Source organism: Brienomyrus brachyistius, chromosome 19 (genome assembly GCF_023856365.1).
Source record: "Brienomyrus brachyistius isolate T26 chromosome 19, BBRACH_0.4, whole genome shotgun sequence".
NCBI classification, from domain to species: Eukaryota; Metazoa; Chordata; class Actinopteri; order Osteoglossiformes; family Mormyridae; genus Brienomyrus; species Brienomyrus brachyistius.
In genome coordinates, this window is record NC_064551.1 from 5,098,982 (window position 1) to 5,124,480 (window position 25,499).

General features: G+C 48.2%; 1 protein-coding gene across 2 annotated transcripts in view; it reads left to right on the forward strand.

Annotated features, from left to right (window-relative positions):
* The first annotated feature begins 1,046 nt into the window (after nt 1–1,046).
* man1a1 (mannosidase, alpha, class 1A, member 1) overlaps nt 1,047–25,499 on the forward strand; it is a 74,100-nt gene continuing 49,647 nt past the window's right edge. Inside the window, exons 1-2 of one of the 2 annotated variants that reach the window (XM_048985430.1) lie at nt 1,047–1,798; nt 21,325–21,421. In XM_048985430.1, the coding sequence (XP_048841387.1) occupies nt 1,295–1,798; nt 21,325–21,421 (601 nt within the window). In that variant the 5' untranslated portion in view covers nt 1,047–1,294. Of the gene's footprint in view, nt 1,799–2,225; nt 2,410–21,324; nt 21,422–25,499 lie in introns of those variants that run through there. The other variant, XM_048985431.1, reaches the window with a different exon arrangement.

Consider the following 25,499-nt stretch of genomic DNA (forward strand, 5'->3'; position numbering starts at 1 on the left):
TTCATAATCCTTGCTTAAATACAGCTTCACAGTAAAAATATTAGCTTAAATGCGATTAAAATTCCTTCGACGTGACCAAAGATATTTAATATGGCCATCAAACTAATTCGCCAATTGTGACTAAAGGATATATGATATCTTTGTGGAATGCAAAATTGTGTAGGAACCGGTTTCTGCATATCACAGTCATAACGGGACCGATCACGCAGATCGTTTTACTAGTAAGTCACTCGTAAAGCTTTTTATGTGTTCAGCCTAGTTACATTGCAAAGCAGCTTTTTTAAAATTAACACTGTTGAAGACAGTTTTAGTGACCTAAAAATGTAATAATCAGGATGGCACAAAAACCTAAACCCAAGCAGTTTTTTTCAGTCTAATAAAATCAATTTCCTCTTATTCAACGTCCTCTTACATTTTAATTCGAATAATCTGAAACATGTAAAAGAATGTTCATCTGATATCCCGTCTCTGCTGTCTCCACCTCAGCGACTCTATACTGTATAAATCTTTGGAAGATTGATAGATGGGTTTGGTGACCAAATCTATGTCAGGGAGGACACTTTGAGCTAGGACAGGATTTGCAAACTACCATTTCAATTAACAGAACGTGGATTTCACTTAAGCACCGAGTTCTTGCTGTGTGCTGATTGGTCAGTCTCCTAAAATCATGCACTCGTGCACTAATGTTATTGTTTTTCAATCAAGGAAACAACTGAACCGAGTTGCCGAGCCCAGGAGCTTTTCAGTTTTAAAACAGTTTGTTGAAACTGAAGTAGCTAAAAGTGTCCTCCGTGCCATTGATTACCTGGTCACCATATGGATGGCCGGATCGATTGGCACGTGGTGTGAACATTCCAGCGAGCCCGAGGTTCGAGGTGGACTATCGTCCAAAGCACGTGACCGGCTCCAATAAAGTTCGAACAAGTCATCGCACGCGACAAACTCGCCACTCAAATCCGGAAAACCCGCCCACGTTTGTCTTTGGCCCGTCGCGCGTCAGGCGCGCTGTGATTGGACGCAGCAGCCTGTCAATAACGCGTCGCTGCCATTCCTTCCGCTCAGCTCTAGCTGAAGAGAAGACTTCGTGCAGATGTACCTCAGCATGGGCTGTCTGCGCGAGTCCTCTCAATCCTAACTTTTATCGACAGGGCGTAATTATACTTCGGCGAAAGAAGACGACTCATAAATGGACAGCGTAATACCATAATTACATTCCGAAGCGATACGTGGTATAAAGTCATCTGAGAATTCATCTTTTTTGTTTGTTTTTTCTTGTTTTTGAACAAGAGGGAAAATGCCTGTAGCAACACTATTGCCGTTTACGGCGACTCCGAGTAGGAAGTCTGCCAGCCCGACATCCTTCAGACTCACAGAGAAATTCATTTTACTTTTAGTTTTTAGTGGGTTTATCACTCTCTGTTTCGGGGCAATCTTCTTCTTGCCGGACTCGTCCAAGCTGCTTAGCGGAGTCTTCTTCCACTCGTCCTCCGTGGAAAGCGACACCCGAACGGGCACTGATAGTGACTCCAGCATCGGGATGGTGGACGACAAGATCCTCGCTAAGATACGGAAGGACCACGAGAAGGCTCTGATCGAAGCCAAAGAAACGCTGCAGAAACGGCCCGACGAGATAAAGGGCGACATTGAAAACGAAAAGGCGAATCTTGGCAAGAATGTCCTGGCGAAAACGGGGAAAGGCGACAGTCTCCCTGCCATCAAATATATACAGCCCCCCGGAGCAACAGGGCACGAGCCTTCGGATCCAGACACCCGGGAGAAAAGGGCGAAGATCAAGGAGGTGAGTTTTGGCTTGCCGTAGAAGCGCCACCACTTTGATGTATTTCCCAGCACTTCTCTGATGCCGGCTGACACTGGTCATCCTCGCAGCGGCCACTTATGAGGAATAACGAGGCGTACCGTATGAAGTAGAGGGGCAGTCTGGAGATCGGCTGCGAGAGCCGACTAGGGCAACGTGCGGCTCCACATCACTGCAGTTGTTACCTTGGAATCACCATCTGCCTTAGGCTTGGCTCGTTTTATATATGATGGTACGGTACCGGGCTGTCTTGCTTCAGCAATGCCGTTTTCGTCCCGTACATTGGCACGGTGGCAACGCAGGATAAAGACTGTCACTTCTGTTCTGCGCACGATCGATCCACTAACCCAGGACCACAACTAAATGTTTAGTTAGCGTGTTTTCAGCTGATTTTGTAATGGTAGGTGGTTAATAATTTTCTGTCCAGCGTGTCGCTGCTCAGCGCTTCACCGTGTTTTCAGCTCTGCAGGCTGAGAAAATCGTCCTGTGTGTTTGTGCAGTGCATAAGCCGACCCGAGTCTCTCACGGGTCGGTGGGAGGCTCTGCCTTCCCGAAAAGTTCTTCCCGGCCGATCTTTCAACCCAAAAGTTCAAGTACGTGAGAAACGTCGTGTGCGAAAATATGTTTTACTAAGACGGTGATGTTAAGGTTACATTTTAGAAGTATGAAAAACGGTGGGAGATGGCGATAAAGTGGGGGGAGTGTACAGAAACGCCGCTGAATGGTTGTTCAACCCGATTACATTTGTCCCCCGGCCTTGTTTCTAGACTCTGCTTTGCAATTAGTCACCACTTCTCCTACAGTAGGAGATTTTAAAATGGAAACGTGTTTGATTTGACAACTGCAATCGGAATTTGAAAAAACTGTAGGTAGATATTATTAATCCGTAACTTGTGCTAAAAGTGAATTTATTTCCCTGTAGGATTGGAATATATTCCTTTTTTTTGGTAGCTGGCTTGGCTGTAATGGCTTAATGCCCCTTATACTTTGATTGATATGTATGCAATGGCTTAATATATAATCCTTTAAAGCCCTCGGCTTTTTGTGAAGTCAGTGGAGAAATCAGTTTCATGAAGCCTGGCTGAATTCTAAATTTGTCGCACTGTTTCAAAAACATTTTTTAGACTGATTCACTGAAACGACTTTGTGTCCTGCCACAGGTCGCATTGCCATGCTGTGGACTGGCACAGTCAGTAATTGAACCTGAAGGTTCAGTGGCCCTAGACCCAGAATGTTCTGTCCTGTTGCCTCCTAGTTGCCTTGGTCAGTAATGTTGAAGCTGTTTAGTCAGTAACGTCATTTCACTGACCTGAAGTGATTCTCTTCATTGGACTCAAAGAGAACTGTATACTGGTGTACACTCAGAGCATGTGATTGCTGAACTAAAATCTAGTGCTTTAATATTTCACAACCTGGTCCTCGGAAACCCACAGTTGGTCTACGTTTTTGCTCCCCCCCCCCCCCCCCCAGCTCCCTGCCACAGAGTCCATGTTTTTGCTCCTTCTCAGCTCAAACGTGGACTGTCTGTGGGACCCTGAGGAACGGATTGGGGAAACGGTGTTTTGGATGAATACAAGAAACATTTTAAATTGGCTGACGTATCTGAATCTAGTTGGGTTTTTATGTGTTTTAAGTTCGTGTTGCGATCATGTTCAGGTGCTGTGCCCTTAGATAAGTTAGTGCTGCAGTAATGTATCCTTTTACTAGGCTAGCCCTGTGAGTTGTTAACCTCATAATAGTACATTCAAAGCCCTCTGGTCAGGTTACCTCACTATTATAGCAGAATAAATAAATTGGCCTAGTTTGCTCTTGTTCTGCCTCATTCTGGACTGGCAGGACAGAGGGGTGGTGTCTATACTGCATGTTTTTCTTTTTGTATGACAAGTAAACCTGTTAATGAAATAAGAGTAAAATATGGTTATTTGGTAAATTTTCTTCTTCATGTGTCTAAAGGCCTTAGTCTAGCAACAAACCCTTCCTATCTTATCTTATTGAGTCATCAGTCACTGTTCACTAAGAATGGCCTCCGCAGCGTGAGTATAATGGGTTGAGGTTTGTGCTGTGTGGCAGCCTTGCCGAAACGTGCAGCCTGGTGGCATGTTGGATTTGAGGGCTGGGCCCAGTGGTGTGCTGGGGACCTGCCCGGGGAAATGCACTCCCCCTCTGGCTGGCAGTGCAGTACATGGTCTCAGCCATGTCTGTGGTTCGTGTGCTTGGGTATCTTCCACAGCTCAGCAGATTCCTCTCAGAGTCTGTGTAAGCTTCTAATTAGATTCCGACCAGATTAGGGATTTACAAGCATGGAGAAATGATGTATGTATTTGTATGTTTTACGTTTGTGTGTATACATGCATAGTAAAGGGGGTGTGCAAAGTAACTGGAATACCCAACTAAAATTGTCATAGAGCCGTAAGGGCAGGGGCCTCACTTTCAGGTTTCTTTGAATGCTGTCATGCAGGTCCTGCTATTTGTGTCGTTCTGCAAGGACATAAGGCTCCACTGGTTTGATAGATGAAAATGGTGCTCCCGGACATTCCATAAGCTTAGTTGGGTTTAAATAGGGTGGCTGCAGAAGTACTGACTTTGACTTCAGCATGGTGTGTATGACGCCAGTTTTAAGGTTGTTTAGCACAGTGTTAACCAAGCCAGTCTGCAGGGACGCTCAGCCAGTCCACGTTTTAGCTCCCTCCCTGCTCCTGGTAGCAAAATTAGGAGCCCAAATGTGGACTGGTTTCGGAAACCCAGGTTTAGCAGGCTGTATGGTAGCGTTAACATTGCAGAATATGGGACACATCGTGAGGGACCGGTGTTTGCGTCATAGAATGGACCCTTTGGAAAAACTTCCCGTATTCTTTGGACATAGTATGAATATGCAGTGTCATTCAGGCATAATTGCTTGCTTCAGATTTCTCGATTGAATGCATGCTTTTGCTTTCACCTGTAAAAGAAGGTTAAAAGATGCCTCATCAGACCCTATTGATTTTTTTTCCCTCCCTTTGCTGAGGTGTTGTGCTCCTTGCACTAGAGTATGAGTTTTTGCAAATTGGCCTTGGATACAGGTGTTTCCAAATGACAGTATTAGTGATGCTTAGTACCTTCGATTCTTGTAGAGACTGGGTCACAGAGGTACTGATTTTGTTATTTTGGTTTTGTGTCTTTAGTAACTATCCTTTGTGGGTCTATCGCTGTTGATGAGCTTCAACTTGTAACTGCTGTTCCTGTTTCCTGATGCAGCTCGTCCTGTTCTGGCGTATGCTGTCCGGATTTGACTCCTTTTCTTAGCACGTTAAATAATTCTGCAGTTTTTGTGACCAGCACACCTGCAGTTTAATCACCAGCCTTATAGAACCTAGCTGTTAGTAGCTGTTTTTGAAAATCAAAGTTCAGTTTGTAGAGGCCTCTTATTGCTGACATATCCTGCCAGGTGGTGCTCAGCCCTGACAACTCGCCTATATAGCTGCATTTGTGATCATTATGTAGTCATTGAAAAGTCAAAGTCCCTTTTCATTTGACGTTTGTTACACTGTACCTCCCTATATATGTGGCAACATTGTCTTTCTTATTGAGGCATACAGTCTTTGTTTTTTGAGATTCTCTCAAATGAGCCTCACGCAGTATGGATCCTTTACAGAAGCTTTCGTCAGATGGCTTTTTGAATCAGCACTTTAGAAATGTGAGTAATCAATGTTGTTTTTCCAGGTGCATGAGTAGGAACGTGATCGGGCCCGGCCTCTTCTGCAACATTTCATTTTGCCTAAACCTGTTACCGTAAAGGTGGACTGAGGACTGCTGGTTTGCATGTCTTAATCGAGTTGTTTTTCATAATGCATTTCTCCATTTATCCCCCGCTGAGCGCCATCACACTGGCAATTAAACTTCACATCTTCAAGTTCCACCACAGCGGCGGTTGGCCAGCCTCATCGTGCGCGTGACGAGCTTCCTCCTGTAAGTGTGTAGCTGTCACAAGTGCATGCGACGTGTCCGTTCGTGCCCTACATCCTGCCCCATGCTTCGAAGCACAAGCCTCTTTTGTATCCCTGAAATTCAGGGGCTGCAGGTACTTTACCTGTCCTTGCCGCTCCATCATTCTGCGTACGTACGGTTTCTTGCAGTTTACAGTCCAGCTGTTCATTTTATTTCGTTTACTGTAACAGACGTGATCACTTCAGAGCACAGCACAAGTGCATATACACCCTCCCAACGTCTTAATTTTTTATGGTCTCATTATTTGGATTTAAATAAGCTTTTAATCAATTTAATCTGTGAGCTTGCATACAAGTGACTGTTGCTCTGCTCCTCTGTCTTTTGTGGCTCTAATGGATTCGTGGGAAGGCGTGGAGGCTCTTCACAGGCTGGTGTAGCATGTCCTGCCTGCAGGGAGGAGAGGGGGTGCGGTCTGGCATTTTTTCACGCCAGCTCTCGTGTCTTGACACCCTCCTGGAACGACGCGCGCCGGTCTTATGTGAGTCTGAGAGTTGTCAGGGCGTTAAGTTCTCCGCAAGTTTCTGTTGCTGGACCACAAATGTGTGGGGAGGGGGGCGTGTTGGAAGCCTAGTGTAAACGCAGCACCGCTGCAGCTTTTTCCTTCACACTTTTTGACATTGAGGCATCTCGGTATGCGGAGCCTTCAAACGAGAAAAGGCAGGAAAAGACACTTGCTTTTCACGGAGCTTCAAGAGCATTTATCCCAAACTTAAGAGCTAAATGAAACTGGGAATTTTGCACAATAGGTGCGTCCTGCATTTCCTGAGCGACAGTCAGTAATTGAGTAGCACTTCTGTTTGTTTGGGCCACGCCCCAAACCCCCCCCCCCCCCCCCCCCCCCTCTTCCCTCCGCTTCCTGGGCACCTCGGGAAGCACAAGGCAGCTTCTTAATGAGGTTTCTGCAGTTGTTTGTTTACCTCCTGAGGCCGTAGGCCCTCGTGACCTTTCTCCTCTTTTCAGTCACGGCGCCATCGTCTGAAACGGGTCGCGCAGAATGTTTCCCAGTAGCAGATGCTGGTCGTGAGGCCCTCCGTCATGTAAATGTGTTGCTGCACGTGTCCCGGAGAGCGGGCGGCTTTGTAACCCGAGTACATCCCGGCAGAAGGCCCCGCGAGGTTTGTTTGACTGATTAAACAGCAGCGCTGCTGGGCTCGGTACCCGCTGCGCTACATAAGAGAGATTTGTCGCGTTAATGTTTTCGTTTTAGTTACTGTTTTATTACCTGGCACAGGGCCGTTTTCCTCGTTTGCCTCAAGCTGGCTTGTAATATATGAGCTGCTGCTAATTTATTTTTACACTGATTCCGTAATACTGTATTTTTTAAATGTCTAGTTTGTAACTACTCTGCGCCTTGGGTATGCTTCAGTCTTTGCACCTGGTTTGGAAAGGTGGGGGGTCCGCTGCTCTGCGCCTTGGCGTGATGATGGAGCGTGCGGGGCAGGATTGGAGGAGTGACGTGGACATGTCGTAGGGCTGTTATAGTGTGGCAGCCCCTTCACGACTCCATTGTTAGATCTGGAGCTGTGTCAGGTCTCGCAGGAGGGCAGGTCAGGCACAGGGAAGGATCAGCCTTGGAACGAGTGTTGGGTTTCTCCACCTCGGTCGCTCTCCTGCTCCACCTTTTCTGTGTCAGTCTGAAATTGATAGATCGTTTATTGTCCTTTGGGTCCACCTGGAACCGGAGCCTCCCAGGGCGGCCTCCTGTGAGACAGCCTGCAATGTGTCCGCAGGTCGGGAGCACGACTTCCTCGCTGCATCCGTCCCCTGTTCTTAACACCCGCCTGGCCCCTTACTCAATGCCAGCAACTGATTAAAACTGAGAAGGCACTATGGATGCTGGTACGGCAGGAGGCTGGCCTTCACAAGTATAGCTGGACCCCCAAGTGCCTAGGGTACGATTTCGCGTAGTATCTGCTCTTGCCCTCAGCACCCCCATCTATGGCACTTCCCCTAATTGGCAGTAACCAGATAAGCTTCCCTGCCAGCTACATTCTACGGATAAAATCAGAGAAGGCTTTTAAATACGGGCCTGCAGTAGACGCTAACCCAGATTGCTTTGAGGATGTTTAACCAGCTGGAGTTGCGTCCTCGTTGGCCCCGCTGGCTTAGAGAGCTGTTCTTGGGCTGCCCCCCCCCCACCGCCTTTCACTTCTTCCCCCCCAAGCTGACACTGCTGGCTCTTGTGAGCATTTTCACATCCCTTCCTGTGTTTTTTTTTTTTTTTTTGTTATTTTTTTTTCTTCTCTCTCTCCGTTCTTCCATGTCCTTGTCTCCTCGACGTTAATCTTGCCAAGCTCCAGTAATTTCTCCTTGTGGGAGTGGCCTCAAGGTGAGCCGCAATATGTCATTCGGGAAAAATATTACGGGGAAAGTTTGTTTTGCGCGAGCCAATCATGGGACGAGAGGTTGGATTGAGGAAGTTCCCAGCACGGTAGCTAGAGCACCGTCAGACCTTTGAATGGGTATTTGGATGTGCACATCTGTCTGTTTTAAGCATGGCTGCGAAAATGTGTAAAACTGTGCCATCTAAGCAGCTGTCAGTAATGGAGTCTGTGTAGGAGATTGGTCTTTGCACTGTGCCAATGGGCAGTTTGTTTTACGCTTAATATGAGTAGCATTAACGCTGCAATTAATTCTAATAAATGATTCGTGGTTGAACGCTGTGGCCTGTCTTATTCACGGGGCTGCAGAGTCACACTGACTGCGGTCCTATGGCCCACTACTAATTAATCCCCAGACTGTCTGTGTACGCTAGTGTTACATCATCTCTGAGGCCAGCAGTCCGCTGGCGGTACAAAGGATATTAAGTCATTCCTATGTCGCATGCCACTGTGTTTTGCCCTTTAGGTAGTTTTCTTTTGAAACTGGCTCGTCAGTCTGTGTTTTTGTTTCTGCTCCCTGACCTGGGCAGTATCCTGCCCTCTTTCGTGTCGGGTTATTGTCGGCTCCGCGAGCCTTGCTTCTGTCCATGGTGGCCAGCAGGAGCGTGCGGCCATAATGGATGCCCTCGGAGCCGTAATGGGCCGGGTGGGGCCTCCCGCGCACTCTGCAGCCGCGGGAAACAAGCAACTCCTGTGTGGTATAGAGCAGGTAGCAAGAACATGGATCGAAACATTGTTTTGTTCTGTTTTTGCGCTTGTTTTGTGGAAAGTGGACCGTGGAGTGTAGCACACGCTGCTGTGGAGACATTAAAGAAGCGAGAGGGCTTTCAGATCAGACACTCCAGCCTTGTCAACAGAATACCAAATGGCTGGTTCGCTCCTGTTTTCTGGAAAGATCCATCTTTTCACGATAAGGAACCTCACCCGAAGTTTACCGATTGTAAAGCTTTGGCTGTTTGGTACCTAGGAGGAAAAGGGGTCTGTGATGTTTTCTTTACTGAGAGCATTGGGGGTCTTGGGGCATCAGGGTTGTGTCACAGCAGACGGGAGGATGATGCACATTTAGGCCAGAGGTTGGGTGGAGATTTGCTACCCCCCCCCCCCCCCCATCCCGTGCTTACTCCTTTGCTCATTTTATTTTGGAGGAAAGCATTCTGTTTCTGGAAAAGCAAAGTGAGAAAGGAATCGATCACCTCCGCGTGACCTTTGGGGACGCACGTCATTGGTGGTCGGTAGGGCACTGTTTTCCGGTGCTCTGTTCTGGTTTCCAAGGCAACATGGGCACTGTTGTTGCGGGTGCTCCTGGTTGGGGAAGGGGGCAGAAACCGTCCTGCCGACGGCCCTCGAGTCGAGTGTTTCGTATGAATGCTTCCGGCAGGGAAGCCTGGGAGAAATCTGCTGTGTTCCAGCCACTGTTGTGTTTGCACTTCACTTTCATCAATGATTGACGAATCCTTCTGTGCAATTCCATGGAATGGGCCTATGATCTCCTAGTTATAAATGCCTTTTTTTCTCTTCCTGTCGAAGACTTTGACATGTCTATCCCAGTAATCTATTTGTCATGGCTGTAAAGATTCCTGTTTCCTATCCTTTTACATCTACTTGCGCAGAAAGCAAAACTCTCTTTGCACATTATGACGCATACCGGTGTCAGCTGATGGCTCACTAATGTCACGCCTTAGATGGGGGGTCAGGGCATCGCTAACAGCTGGCCCCTCCGCTCAAGGGCAAAGCTCCCTCCTGCAACTCGTGATGTCCACATCCTGCTTTGATGCGCCTGTAACTGGAGTTTTGACCCGATGGGACACTGCATGGTTAAACTGAGCACTCTGCTACTCTTCGCCCTGCACCCACAGGGAGAATTTTAATTTTATCCTCATACAGTGTAGCCTGTGATGGGACTCTTAATGAGCTGACCTGCCTATATTTATGTTGGGCCTCAGGAAGAGAATTATTGATTTACCTTTCATAATACCTTCATTAATTAGCCTTGTGTCAGCAAGCGGGGTCAGACCTAATTGTTGCATTTAGCTGAAAGGTCAAGTCTGTAATGCTTCAGTTTAAGGTTAAATCTAAATGTGCCTTCAGAATTACTCCACAAGCGTTCCGCTCAAGAACGATGAAATGCCAGCACTGTCAAGACCTTTGGGCCATTAGTGACCGCTGTATTCACACTAATCAGAGCCTGATAGTCAGGAGGTTTGTGTGTTCCTCTTGTCCAGCCATTGTGCTTAACGCTTTGTTGATGGGTTTTATTTGCTAATTAAGTGATCTTCCTCCCCTCCTATCAGTCTTCATGTACTGGTCATTGACAGTTGGGGGGGGGCAACCCAAAGCAGCATAGAGCATAGACCAGAAGGAGCAGTTGGAATATGGATGGATTGATTGTTCATTTTTAATCTTTGGTTGTGTTTGAGAACTGTGGTTCTGTGCTGGATAAATGAGGGTGTGATTACGGATGCATGGATTGATTGATATGTTTTGTTTCTGTTATAAATTATAGGAAAACCGATTAAATACTTCATTTATGCGTTAGTCTTATTTAGGTAGCCTGCATATATGTGTATTATAAATGCGTAAGACCATTCATTGCACAATCCTGGTCTTATGCACGGAGCCCAAAGAAGCATTGATTTTTTTAAAAAAAAAATTTCCCATCATCTGCCACATGTGGCAGAAAAAGCACCAGATTTACAGAGAAACCGACTGAGATTCCGTCAAGTGCAGCATCAGGCTCCGCGGTGATGCATCCGCGGATTGACGCGTGTGCCACGGCCTGGCAGGTTCAAGCCGCGGGTCGTTTCAAAACCGTTCAGACCTAGCTTGACCTGCTGCCACTGCCAGTCTGAAATTCAATTTATTTTCCTTTCTGCTGCGCGTTTTTGTTGCATTGTTTAGTCAATCATTAAAGTAAAACCCTGAATTCTATGTTTATGGAGAAAATGGCTGGGAATAGTGGTTTAGAGAGTAAAGCATTACGGAGTGGGTCGTGTCGTGTTCGTGGATAATGGAATTTTTTTTAAACAAAAAATGTTGCAAATTCTGTAGAAGCTGAAAATAAATCTGGCCCATGGTAGCAGCAGATTAATGATTCATTTCTCCATCCATAATGATTATTTTTCCGGGCTGTAATTTTAACACTAGAACAGTATGGAAAAGAGCAGCTTCAGTACACAAGCAGTTTGCAGGAATGTCCTGTGATGCAGTTTTCAGTGCAAAGACGGTGAGTTGTTCCATTTGTAGATGACAGAGGCTGCTTCCTCCTCCAGAGCCATGGCTACTGTCCACGACGGTGTCCCACTCCATTTATTAAACTGGCCGGGCCCTCTGGCCCATGCCACTATGTGCTCTTCTACAGTTTTATTTCTATCGCCTGGTGGAAAGTTCAGGACCAGAAAGTACAAATCCAGACCAAGGTTTTGTCTCCGCCAACCAGTACAGTACAGAGTCACAGAGCACTCAAGTGGTTGGTTGAAATGAAACCTGTTTGATTTGTACTTTCTAGACTTAAACTTCCCACCTCTGGCTACCGCTGCCTCCCAGTGTCCTGCTGATTGCCTGTTGACATTTATTCTGAGAGATAAGTGAAAAGCTAGAAGATGTGGGGGGGGGGGCAGACCTCTACAGGGGGACACCCCAGGCTCTGTGTGCATGGGGGGCCCGTGCCACCTGGTGCTTTGGATGGAAGACCTCAACCTGTACTGTTTACCCCCGCACGATGGGGACTTATGGGGGGGGGATAATGTCTGTGAATTATTTGTAAGGCATCAATATCACTGGCAGCACCCCGCTGTACCCAAGCAAATGGATCGTAACCTCTGAGCGTGTTAACAGCCTACCCACAGCACTGCGCACTGCGGCGCCCCCTCTTGCAAAGCTGCGTACTTGTTGCTCTTGGTCAACATTAAGGGTTTAAATGCCAGCACATAAATCTCCACCGCCCCCGCAGCCCAAATGCGATGCCCAAGCTGCCACCTCACCGTTTCCCGTCCATATTTTCCGCATCTCATGTAATGTGTTTCCGTGTTAAGCGTCGAAAAGGCCCCTGCGCATTAGCGGGCCTTCAGCTGGGCTTTCGGCATGCCACCTGCCTCTCCTTCGCTGGCGTTGCTGCTTTTGTCCCTTGATAATTAGTTTCTAAAAATAGCGCAGAGGAGGGGGAAGCATTTAACGGACGTGCTTGACAAGGGTCCTGGTGTGTCGGCTTCAACCAGCCAGGCAGGTCGGTTCTCTCTCTCTCTCTCTCTCTCTCTCTCTCTCTTTCCCCCAAGGCGGCCAGCTGACCCGGCTCTCGTGAGAATGAAGTGACATTGGAACTATGTGGTCACTATTGTTGCATTGCCATTGCACTGATGGCGATTGTGATATTGGCACGTTCGCTTGTCTCTCTGCCTTTATTTTTATTTTTTTGCTTTATCAGTGTATGTGCTTCTTTTGGGATGTATGGTTGGGAATCGGACCCATGCCATCGCTGGCCAAACCACATGTTTAAAACTGATCCTTTTTTTGAGAAAAACTGGGCTTCTGTTCCATCAGGCTGTGGATGTTGTAGGCACGTGCCTCTCTCAGCCCTACCTATCACCTGGGCCCTCCTCTCACTCACTAGGTTAGACCAAAATGCAGAGGAGATTCTGCTTTGAATGAATCTCATAGGGATGCAGCTGCTAGCATGAGACTTCTGCAGAAATCGCAGCCGGCACCCCAACTGATAGTCCCCCCCCCCCCCCCCCCCCCCTTGACTGAAACTGAAACAAAGCTCTCCAGAATTATTGTAACAATTTCTGTATCAGTGTTTCCAGGTTTATGAGTAGAGAGGCGCAATGTGCGTGAAGTTCAACTGGTCTTTCACGCATCATTAATGCCTCAAGGGTTTTCCCCTGAGAGAGAACTGACACTTAAAGGGATGGGGTTTGACTAAATAGGCTTAAAAAAACGAATCGAATTCAGTGTAAAGACTGCGTTAAGAAATGCGTTTTAGGGCTGACATGCATCGGCTCAAAATAGGACGAGTGTGTGGGACACCCAGCTTGAAATATGAATAAATTTTCTGAGACACCACCTCTAACCATCCTAAAGGCGGCGATACGGGTCTGTAAACTTCTGGGGTGTTCAGGTCCTACAAAGACATGCCGTTGTACCATTGAGCGTGGGATCTGCTTGCCAGTCTGGCATTCCCTGTATGTGCAGCCCGAATTTGTAGCTGAAATCCGTGGGACATCTGATTGTAGTGTTCGTCTTGATTTGCTGTGCTTTTCATTCATGAAAGCTGCATGTGCTTTTTTTTTTTTTTTTTTTTGAATACTTAATACAGGCTTTTGTGCTGTAGAAACATGCATTTCTTGATTTTTGCTGCTTATCTGAATTTGATCTGGGGTGATCACTCCATCCATCCATCCATCCATCTATCTTCCATTGCTTATGCAGGTCTGGTGTCACGGGGGCAGTAGACAAAGCAGAGATGCCCAGCCCTCCCTCTCTCCAGTAACGTCCTCCAGCTCATTCATAGGGATACCAAGGTATTCCCAGGACTCACCGGTGTCTTAGATGTAATCAGGTGATCAGACCTGTTAGAACCAGCTGGCCTGCATTATTGTAGCTATGTGTAGCATGAGGAAGCTGGAAATTACCTGTGTGGTTCATCGCCATTAGTCCACTTCCTGCCAGAGTGCTTGGCTTGTAGCCGTGTTTGACACCCATAGTGGACGCAGTGGCGGCTCCCTGGGCCCTCGTCCTCCAGCAGCGAGCTGCTGCTAGGATCACTGGGACCAGTCAGTAAGCTTGGATGCGGCCTCATGTCTTTCCATTCATTTATCAAAGGGGGCGCCAACGAACACAATCCAACTGATACACTTTCAGAAGGTATGTTAGCTTCCTTGCTAACATGGGAGACGGTGACGGTCAGGTGACGCCTGTCCCCGTTTCTCAGAACTCGGATCTTTTTGAACTGGTTCTGGTCCTTGGTACGGCTGGAATGGGAGGTGTCTGCAGATGAATGAAGGAGACCTCCACAGTCCACCAGGGGGTGTGCTTTGTCATCATCACTCTGATGCTCCCACTTCAGACAGGATTCTTCAGATCCAGGGTGCCTCCTGGTGGTTTGTTTAATTTCTAGCACCCATTCTAGGTCTCCTTTCCCTATTAAAGGTGGTGTGTGACTCCATGAGTACTGTGGGTCAAATTTTCCACTTATCACAGCCATTAATTGAATAAAGGTCATCTCGCCCAGTGTAGGTGTAAATCAGTGCTAATTAACAGAGATTCTGTAAAACCTGCATGGCTGTGGTCGATGGGGCATGCGGCTGCTCTGCTAGGTGTCTGTCTGCAGCCCTTATTCCTTCTGACTGCATTCTGCCATTCTATCGAAGCCTCATTTTAGCAGAATTCACTCAGCCATAGTCGCTGTTACAGGAAGACGTGCTTTTGGAAATGTTTTTGTTTTTCTTATCCAGGACTCCCCTGTCGCCCCTGAGGCACCTCTTGGGGGAGCAGTGGCGAGTTCCCTGGGTGCTGTGAAAGGTTTACTAGCTGGAGGGTGCAGTAAGAGTCCCTGGGTGTTTGGCTCTACATGTGTCGGTGCTTGTTCTCAAGTCTGTGCGGCCTCACTATTCCGTTTGCTGTATCATTTAGCAGAACGCTAGTGGCCCTCTTCTTGGAAAGCCATTGCGTCGGGGCTGGGGGTGTGAGCAGATCCTGTCTGGGCACGTGCAGGTGCTGCTGCGGCAGCGGCGGTTGTGTAAACTGCGTCAGACACAGCAGGCTGCAGAGGATTGGACGCGCTAAGCAGAAGCGCCAGCGGAATTCAGCCTGCAGGTGTGCGACGCTCCTCATCGTATCGTATCGTATCATACCGTGCCGGGCGTGAGCGGCACCAAACCTGTCAGTGTCCTCTAGAGGACATCGGGGTGCTTCTCTAAAACCCGGCCAGGGTTGGGCTGCTTTCAAGGAATAGAACCAATAACGGCTGTAGCGGGCCCCAGTGTGAGCCCTGCCCAGATCAGCGCCCTGTGGCACATTCCCAGCTATGCTCTCAGCCTCCTTCATGTGGCTTCCCATTCCCCTGGAGGGGTGTTATGAATGAGAAGGGCGGGCGCACACAGACCGATGTGGGCCAAGCAGTGGCTTAATGTACTTATCCATGTTTTACTGGAAATTCAAGCAGCACCTGTTTCTTGGGAATGCCCTCCCGCCAGTCTGATGTGCAATGGTTGGAAATTTCACCAGTCTATCTGGGAGAATCGTCATCATTCACAGCCAGGCTGCCCCCAGATAAATGATTTCAGCCACAAATGAAAATTTGCTCTTGTTCTTCCCCCTTTCTCCATGATACCCACTTGAATCCCCCTTTATTACTGCCCGAGGCCCAGCTAGGTTTATCTGTGACCACCTCACAGCACATCTAAAATGGTGGGGGAGTGGGCTTTTTCTAGAATGGCTCCACATCTGGACAGTGTTTCCGGAGCCTCCAGGTTTTAAATGGAGCGTGATGATGGGAGAACCTGGCCTGTACTGGGTGGGGCCAGCAGCTACCTGTGGCGGAAGAAAGGCAAATGGACAGCACCTGTACCCTGAGCAAGGCCCTCTGCAGAAACATATGGAGCATTTTACACACTTAGCAGGTCGTCATCGGACCATCTCTCGTCATCAGGGAGCCAGTCATCCAGCTTATGGATGGAGGGTTTCCCACACCTCCAGAAGAGGCTTGTTGGCCTGCTGAAACATTTTCTCTCTGTCATTTCAGGGGGGTTTAAAAGTCTCAATTTAAGTGGATTGTCGTCAAGTGTGGTAGGGGGAGGTAGAGAGAATGAGTCTGCCCTGGTTTTGGATAATTTAGTCCCTTTTGTGGATATTGTCCAGCTACAGCTGAAGATGAAGATGCTCCATACCGTACACTGGTTGCTCCAGACAGGCATCCTCTAACAGAGTCGTGCGTCCATCAACAGCTGATCTACATATTTTGCAGCTTGAAATGGACCCCGTGCTCCCACCATCGGAGGCGATAAGGACGCAGCTGGTGCCGACGGTGCCGCTGGCAGTGCCTTCTCTGATTTTCATGAATGTTAACAAGACTTCACTGTTTGTTGCCGAGTTGAGATGATGTGTTTGCACAAAGAACCACCCCCCTGTAATTTCCACTGTTCAGAGTGCCTCTGTCTCACTCTCCCAGGGAGCCGTTTGCTTTCGCTCTCTAGCAAGCAGGATGTCACCTTTTCAGTGCAAGGGTGAACCCGAAGGTGCTGGGGTCATTAAATACCTGCCCTATCCATTTGGAAGGACAAGTAAAAGTTCTATACAGATCAGATGCCAAGGCCACAATAGTACTTTAATGTCATGATTGTGTTTATGCTTTTTTTTTTTTAACAGATTTATATAAATTACACAAACATGTACACATGAAACCCATTACAGTGGAGTGGCCAAATGAAAACTGGTTTCTAAAATGCCCACTTAAATATTTTTTTCCCTCATATCCCGTGTATGTTATCTGATACCATAATAATCATAAAGGCAGCATAACTTTTACAGCACAGGCAATCAAAAGTACAATGTCATCTGCTGAGATGTCACTACCCATACCTGCTGACCTCTGAACAGGTGCTATGCAGACAGCCGTACCATACGAGTCCATTGCCTTCAGCCCAGCGACTGACAAAAGACAAACGAAAGACAAAATGCAAACAGACCTTACATCTCGAACAGATAAGTCAATAAAACATAATCCCAAGAATATCGTTCTGCTTGTCTCTGTATGGAGACGAAAACTCCAATGGAAACTGCGCATGTGGGTGAGATGTATATATTACATTGTTGGGACATTTGATGAAAACCTGTTACTTTTACCTTGTAGAGACATTTTCTTTGGTCCCTAAAAGGGGAAACTCTGTTTTATAAAAATCTATGACTGCAATCAAAACTGCCAAAAGTCTTTCATTCTGTTTGACTACTTATGGTTAAGGTCAGGGCTGGGTTAAGGTTGTCATAGTTGGGTAGTTGGGATTAGCATTTTCTCCCATACAAATGAATGGACGGTCCCTAGAAATGTATGTAGCATGTGTCTGTGTATATTTCTGCACCCACAACTAACTGAAAGATGTGTTAATGGTGTAACAGTCCTTAGTTTACCGGCCTCAGCCTGTGGTCAGTGGTTCTCGAAGCGGCAGTGAACAAAGGGACCTGGTGTATCAACAAGCGACAGCTGCTGAAACAGATGAGGTTTCAGTATCCCCCCCCCACCCCCCCCCCAATGTCTGCTGCCCTGGCAATTCCATGCGACAGAAAGCCAGCTTCCATCAAGTGGTTGCATCATCCACTGCTGTTAGCACATCGCGTCGATTCTGCCCCATGTGAAACATGGTTGGTTCCTGGCTGGGTGCCAGGATTTTGCTGGCGGGGGGGGGGGGGGTGGTGGTGGTGGTGCTTCCTCCACAATCTCCTGCAAAGTTAAACATCTGTTGACTTTTCCTATGCATCTGTTTTGTGGCTGAAACCTTATTTCATACCATATGACTTTGTGCATCACTGTTTGTTTTCGTTCGTTTTTGTCCGGCAGCCAGAGCGCGGAACTCCGCGTAATGCGATTTTTCTGCCGAGAGCTGGATTTTCTATTTCAGCTCTGGATATATCATTTTTAACTCTGAAGTATCTCTACTGTCTTGAAATGCTTCTGCCGAAATTACTATCTGGGAATCCGTATGAAAAAAGGGAGATTTTAACATGCGATGTTCAGTCTCATAGAAAAAAATGAGATTTTAGACTTGGGGATTTCATTAGAAGAGGTCAGAAGCTGTCGGGGGTTTTACAGTCATTTCAGCTCACGATTAAGAGATGATGTGAGACCTCCAGCACGCTGTAGAGATCTGTTTTTTAGATCCGCCTAAGCCTCGCATGAGACCTGCATGATTTCTCACACGAACGAAATGAGGAGTGAGTCAAAGCTGCAAGTCCTGTCTTCTGTGTGGTTGTTATCTTGTTTTCATCCAGGAGAGATGGAGCAAAAACCCTAGAGATCATTACCATTCTTCCGGCTAAGCTGTGTGAGTCCGTGTGGGAGTTCTCCCAGTCCCTTAACTCAGTGGTGCCCTTCTATGTTTATTTTCTCAGCATCCCCACCTATTTTATTTTATTTTTATGGGCTGAGGTATTTTTGATTTCCTCTAACAAGGCCCACAGCTGGCCGGCTGGCTTCCTCGATGGCGCCGCTTCGCGCTGGTTTTCTTTGCGCTCTCAGGACACGGGGCATTTGCAGGGGGAGCCCTGGGCACACCTCCCGCCGTGGGCAGGCGGGCGGCCCTCATGCACCTTTCAGGTGTGTAGGAGGCCTCCGTACAAACAGAAGCATACAGGCACCCTGCCGACTGTAATTTGTGGCTATGATTAAATTTCATGGAAAGCCGCAGCGGCGAGTCCCTCGTGATTATAGCTGTGATCCAAACCGCCACAGAGTGCTCGTCCTCCGACGGTCCTCCCCCGTGCCGTTTGAAAGCTTCCCATAATTCTCGGATTGTGCCACGGCAACCGAGTTTACACCCCCTCACTGTCTCCCTGGCTCGAAACTCAGAGTTTAGCTTTTGCGGAGAATCAGGCAGCCCACAGGATTGTGTGGTGTGTGTGTGGGGGGGGGGATCCTCTGTGGTTCTGGCAGATCTAGAAGCAGCCGGACGGCTTGGCAGTGAGACGCGCCACATTCTTGCCTCCACATTGAGGCGCTGCTGTCCACTGGGCAGACCTGATTCTGTTTGGACTGTAATTGGTGTTCAGCAGGGTCACCTCGCATACCCTCCCCGATTTTTTTTTTTTATTTATTTATTTTTTTGTTTGTTTTGTTTTATTCTGGGCTTGGGCAGTATCTGATTTTTCCTTCTGCTATACCTTCCATATATACTGCCGTATGCAAAGTATACACCCCCCCACCCCAATAATAGTTGCCTTTGAAAATCCCTGCCCTCCAAGATTACTGCAAATATACCCAAAGTACTGTTGTATACCGTATTACATTAATACGCAGGATGACCTTGTGATTTGTGGGCCTCTGGGGCTCTTTAAACAACATTCCTCTGGAGGGCGCTGTGCTGTTTCAGAGTCTCTCTGACAGAGGAGTGTTGTACATGTTAAACAGGCCTTAAAAGGTTTTGTCTGCGTCAGCACCAGTGGCCCCACATGGCACCGTCTATGTGACCTGCCTGGCATTCCCACGCCTTGTCTGCTCCATGTGACCCTGCCGATCGGCCCCTGGCGCAGCCGCAGGGCCGTGCGATGGCCGACCTAACCTCAGGCAGGTGGGTTGTGGTTGCCAATAACACCCTATAGCAATGAAGCTCTCTGCCCCGGCACCTTTCTGACTCTCCTCCTCCATTTATTCCCTCACTCACTGTCATTCTCTGTGCTGGTGCCTGTCTGAGACTCTCCTCCTCTTATTCCCCCTCTCTCTGATCCCATGTACCTGTCTGACTCTCTCCTCTCCTTATTCCCTCCTTCTCTGAGCCCTGATTCCTGTCTGACTCTCTCCTCCTCCTCTTATTCCCTCTCTCTTTCAGCCCTGGTACCTGTCTGACTCTCTCCTCCTCCTATTCCCTCCTTCTCCCGATGCATCACAGTCAATTCACTAATCTCATTACGCAAGAGATGGGCAGCTGATATTTGGAGTCCACGCTGAGCAGCAAATGACTTCACGCTGCCGGCAGTTGACTGCAGGGATGCCTTGGGGGGAGTGGGGCAGTTCGGGGGGGTGGGGGGGGAGTTCTCCAGAGTCGTTCTTTGCTCATTGGGGTGCAGTGGTCCACTGCGCTGGCTGTTCCAGCCCTATTGTCACCAACTTATGGTTATTTCAGCTCGGTAGCCTCTCCCCCGATTTGATACTGAGAGATACGGCTTCACCTGCAGCCAGCTGTTCCATCCTGTCGCCTCTGTAATTGGCTAGCGCTTCTGTATTAGCCCTCATCAGCTCATGTGCCATTTACAGCAACTTAATGTTTCCATCTGGCCCCTTTACATCTCTGCATGATGGCCTCTGTCTCGATCATCAGTGGCACAGCATCTTTACCCATGTGCTCCTGTAGGGGGCACTATTGGGACCCCCCCCAAGCCCCCTTTCTGCTGTAATTCTGGGTCCTGTGAAGGACACTCCTCACTAAACACTGTTTATCCCTTTTTTCAGCTTGATTTAACTTTTCTGCAATAAGCTTCCAATCCAAATAAAAGCCAAGAAGGGGAATATAATCCCTGTTGGTGGGGGAGGGGAGAGGAGGCGATAACATTGCTGAAATCTGTTCCATTTTTCACCATTTGCTTGATTTTGATGCACTACGTGAGTTTCCCTTAAAGTTTACTAACATGCAGACCTGGGTAAGGGTTAAGGTTGTCATTGCGATCAGTGCAACCCTGTCCTGTACGCCTGGTGATAGTGTGTGTGTGTGCGTGCTGCACAATGCTGTGAGATACACGGTGGCTGCCGGTGTGTGTGTGTCCCTGTGTCTCACACTGAAATCGGGTTAATGCTGCTCCTCCATTCCCGAGGGAGGCTGCCGCTCGCAGAAGTTTTAACTTCAGTCTGATCTGCACACCTGACACCTGCTGGGAATGTGCGGGGCGGGAGAGTCCTGCATCAGATGTGAAATGTGTAATACCAAAAAAAACCAAAGGTCACTGACAGCTGCCCCATAGTTGATCTAAGACAGACAGGAGTGTTTTATTTCTCTCTCAGCCTGCTGCCCCTCTGCCTCCTGCACTCCTATTTGCGCCGAGCACCTGGCCCCGCCCTCCACGCAATTACCTTCCACCCAATTAGTGTCTTTCTAATAAGGGTCGCGCTGCTTCCACTCCTTCCATGTGGTCTTCCTGTTGTGACGCCTCAATGAGAATCGCCGCTTCTTCATCGTGGGTTTAAATGTCTCCTTATGACTCTGCAGCCTCGCACTTTTTGCCCACAATTGGAAGGTCATGGGTTCTAATCCCATGGCAGGCAGAGTAACATCACCATTGGACTCAAGAACAAGGTCCTTAATCCCAAACTGCTCCAGGGACACTCGCTGACCTTGCTTTGGACAAAAGCCTCTGCTAAATAACTAAAATGAATAAGTCTGCGGTAAAATGGTTCTGTTTTGTTATGGAAAATTAATGTGTGTTTTTTTTTGTGCCCCCTCCCTGCAGATGATGAAGTTCGCCTGGGAGAAATATAAGCAGTTTGCCTGGGGCTCCAATGAGCTCCGGCCTGTGTCCAAACAGAGCCACTCCAGCAATCTGTTTGGTGAGTACCTCCCGTGCCCTGCCTCTGGGGGGCGTCGCTAGTTGTGTGCTGGTTGGATTGGCTCGATGGCTGCGGTCCACCGTCTTTGGCTGCGTCCTGGTGGTGCTCTGGCATGTTCAGGCACAGGAGCTGCTCTCCTAAACAGGGGGTGGGGGGAGGCTGGCACGTTGGTTTGTCCTGCCGTCAATCCTGAGTTGGCACTCGGCGATCGTCTTGTCGCATTTCACTGTGCCAACACTGACGCTGCAAAGAGGCAGCCCAGGTCCAGCTGCCGAAGGCCGTGTTCCTCAGGACGGCTGTGAAGGAACCGGAAATGTCCAGGTCCAGCTGCCGAAGGCCGTGTTCCTCAGGACGGCTGTGAAGGAACCGGAAATGTCCAGGTCCAGCTGCCGAAGGCCGTGTCCCTCAGGACGGCTGTGAAGGAACCGGAAATAAGTGTCATTTCCAGAACCTCGGTGCTGCACGGCACGTCTTTAATCAGCTTTTTTTTTGTTGCGTGTGTGTTTCCTGGCAAACGATAAATCCTCTAGACATCAGCAGTGTGTAATTATGGTATTGCATGATTTGCCTTATTAGCATAAATGACTAATTTCGTACCCTAATTGCCTTTTGACGGAATGCCGTGCTGACGTTTGTCAGGCCGGACAGTCTGGCTAAAAGCGGTTCCGTTCCAAAATGTTCTGCTTATCATGAAGTCCCTTTTATGTGCTTGGAGTTCCTGATTGAGAGGAAAGGGGCAGGCTGGCTCTCGGGAGTCTGGCTAATTGCATCCCGTTAAGGGTAACTCCACACTCAGGTGTGTGATAAAGATGGCTTATTGACTTTTAGGGAGGGTGGAGGGGTAGTTATCCTGGCTTCATCCAGTCCCTGTTGGATCTGTGATCGACTAATCCCAAACAGTGTGGGTCACACGGTCGACTCTGCGGTGGTGTTACTGTTAGCTGGAAGGCTGGTTTTGTATTTCTCCAATAGTCCTGCCTTAGAGAAAGGTGCACCCTCCTAGTTCTTGGTTTATGTCCTGAGTGCTCCTGTGACCCAATGTCAGTGCTCAGCTTCTGAGCAGAATGAGGATTCATGACGGATTGGGTGCTATTATTGCATTACAGCAGCACACCCAAAATTCCTCAGTATACCGCATTTCAAAATCTTGGTCGCTTATCAGATTTTAGCTACTGGATTTCGTAATACTGCGATATTGTTGATTTTGAAAACACTGTCAAAATGCTGTATACCTCTGTATAATAGTCTGAACGGTAGGAAAAATTAGATACGTGACCTTGCTTTGTCAGATGCCTTAATTTACCCGAAGGAGTTAGAGCAGCCTGTGCCAACGTTTACATCTGTCTTCATACCTCTTGATGAGTAACTGCAATAAATTGCCCCCCCCCCCTCTAGAGGACAGGTCTGAGGAGGGATCGCCGACCCCAGGCTGCCAGACGGCCACCAGTTAATGGTCCAGGCTCTGCATCATGCACGCCGCTGAATTTGATATTTACCTCGCAAGATGTCTTGCATTTTATTCTTTGCATGCTTTTAAGTTTGTTTACTTTGTACTAATTGAGTTACGACTGTTTGGACAGATGTGAGCCCCTTCTCCACGCTCCACAGATGGGGATGTGTTCAATGGCGACACCCTGCAGGGCGCCATCAAAGACACTCTGGTCTCAAACGGGGGCCCGGCTGGCGTTCTCCCTCCCTCCCTGCGGTAAACACCGAGGCCCGGTTTGCACCCCAGCAGGAAGGCGATGCTTCCCTTTATACGCCTGTTTCAGTGTCTCTGCAAAAGCTGGGCAGGCCCAGACAGACCCGGCAGGGGTGTGATTCCCGTTTTGCTAAAGGCCGGTTTGAAAAGCATGTGGCCAGGAAGTAGCTGGCCGCCTCAAGAAAGCAAGGAGCAGCTGAGGGCCCGCACCTGCGGCTCATTTAGCCGAATGTTCAGCTACTTGAGATCTGCCAGTCATGTGACATGAATTGATGGCCAGTGACTGGCTCGCGGTTTGCCTGTCATAAGTGACAGGGTGGCTGCATTGTGGGAATTCTGCAGAAACATGTGTGTAGATGGCATTCAGTACCAGGTGCTGAAATACTAGGAAGACACTGAATTGTCTGGGGAAACTGTTTTGTTTGCGAATATTGTGTATATTGTGTGCCATGAGTTATGAACAGGCGGATTGAAATCGGGTACCACTCAGCCTTTGCTTTTTATGGATAACATAAATATCACATCTCGGAATGTCTTCTCTGAAATGGATTTTTTTATTTTTTGCTGAGAAATGGCATGGTACAGTGTTTTCACCTCTGCTGTGCAGTTTTTCTCTATTGAAAGCTTTTGGTATCTTGGTCAGTAGCAGGCGGTGTACTGTAGGAAGCTGCTTCAGTGGCACTTAGACTGAAAGGCTAAGGCCTGCTGTCCTGACCAGTAAGGCCCAGCGCAATTAATTGGCTGCATGAATGTTTGTAGCTTGGGTTACTTGTAAATATCTATGGCGTTTTTATCATAAGTGGTCGAATGTTGTGGAGCCTCCATGACTGTCCAGCAGAGCAGCTGGTGGTTGGATTGGACCCCTGAGGTTGGATTGGACCCTTGGGGTTCGATTTGGAATCTGACTCCCCTCCAGTTAGAACCTGGTGAACAGCCCCATCTCTGTAGGTTCAGCTGCCTTGGGGTCCCTCCCCATATCAGGAACCGTAATTTCTTTATCATCTATTACAATGGGCCTTCCTCCTAGAACTGGCCAAACCTCCTGTCCTTCACCTGTTCTGAGCCCTTTCTAATGATCACTCATTCCCCCCTGGGGCGTGCCGATGAGCCACACATTGTTTATGGCTTTCCTTCCCCCACCCCGCTACCGTGAAGTGACAGTGAGGGATGTCTCGGGAAGCGGATTTGACTAATGGAATTGCAGGGATGGAACCTGAGCGACTTTGACAGACCAGCTCTCATTACCGGCCTGATTTATTTGATTTGCGTTGTCATGGTGCAGACACAAATTTAAAAGGTACCTTTAGGGTTTTAGGCTGCACCTCTGTCACTGAACAATATCTGCGCTCATTTGCTCTCCTGTCTTTTTTTGTAGTAATTGTACATGTTTATGATTGACCCCTCCAGATCTGAGTGATCCGGCAAGCCCAGATATTCCGTCTTTCTGTCAGCTATTTTTGTTGAAGGGAAAAGACTGAAACATCCGTTGTAGCACTGTAATAATCTGTACGGAAAGTATATAATGAAATAACGCTTTGTCCAGATGGCGTTTGAGTCATTTGCACTGTTTCCGCTCGTTCTTGGTGCTGTCAGCATGCGGCACTAGGGCTGGAGCCGGAATCTTTAAGCCCCCCCGTTAACATATAACGCAAGTGTGGATCTCTATGCCGACGGATCATCCCACTAATGATCCCTGCGACCAGTGGGGGGCCCGTCAACTCGAGGCCGAGTCGCGTTTGTCACGCAGCCGGACCAATTTCGCAGCCAATTACCACTCAATACCTTTTAACGACATCGGTGGGTCGAAATCCAGAGTGGTCAGGGTGTAGGGTGGGGGGGCGCATGAAGCTGTTTCCTAGCGACCTTTTCAAGTGAATCTTCTGGTGTCTGTGCTCTGCTGAAATGCCCCGTTAGGGACCCGGCAGCCTGATGTGCTTGTTGCATGCCCTGTGCCTCTCGCTGCTCTTATTAATTAGTCTAAGTGTGATCTATGGTGCTGAGCACTTCTCGGTGATTCTGGAGGTCAGTCCGGAATCAAAGGCAGTGCTTCATTACCATTCAGGGGGATTGGCTTTAAATTACAAACCCCCACCTCCCCCACTAATGATCAGTGAAGTCTGATTGTCCAGGCACAACGTCACGCTCCGATTTTAAACACTCAATGTTCAGGTAACAGAGGTCAGATTTGGGTCACGGGACCGGCATGTCACCTGTGTATCTATATTGTTGGTGTAGTCCTAGAAGACCTTCAACCATTGACCTTCAACCCCCGACCTGTAGCGAATGTGAGGAATGTTGCCGGTGCTTGCAGTGTGATGGAAACAACTTGTCAAGGCCCCTCTCTGGCGATACGAGAAATGTGTCCAGAGGGACTGT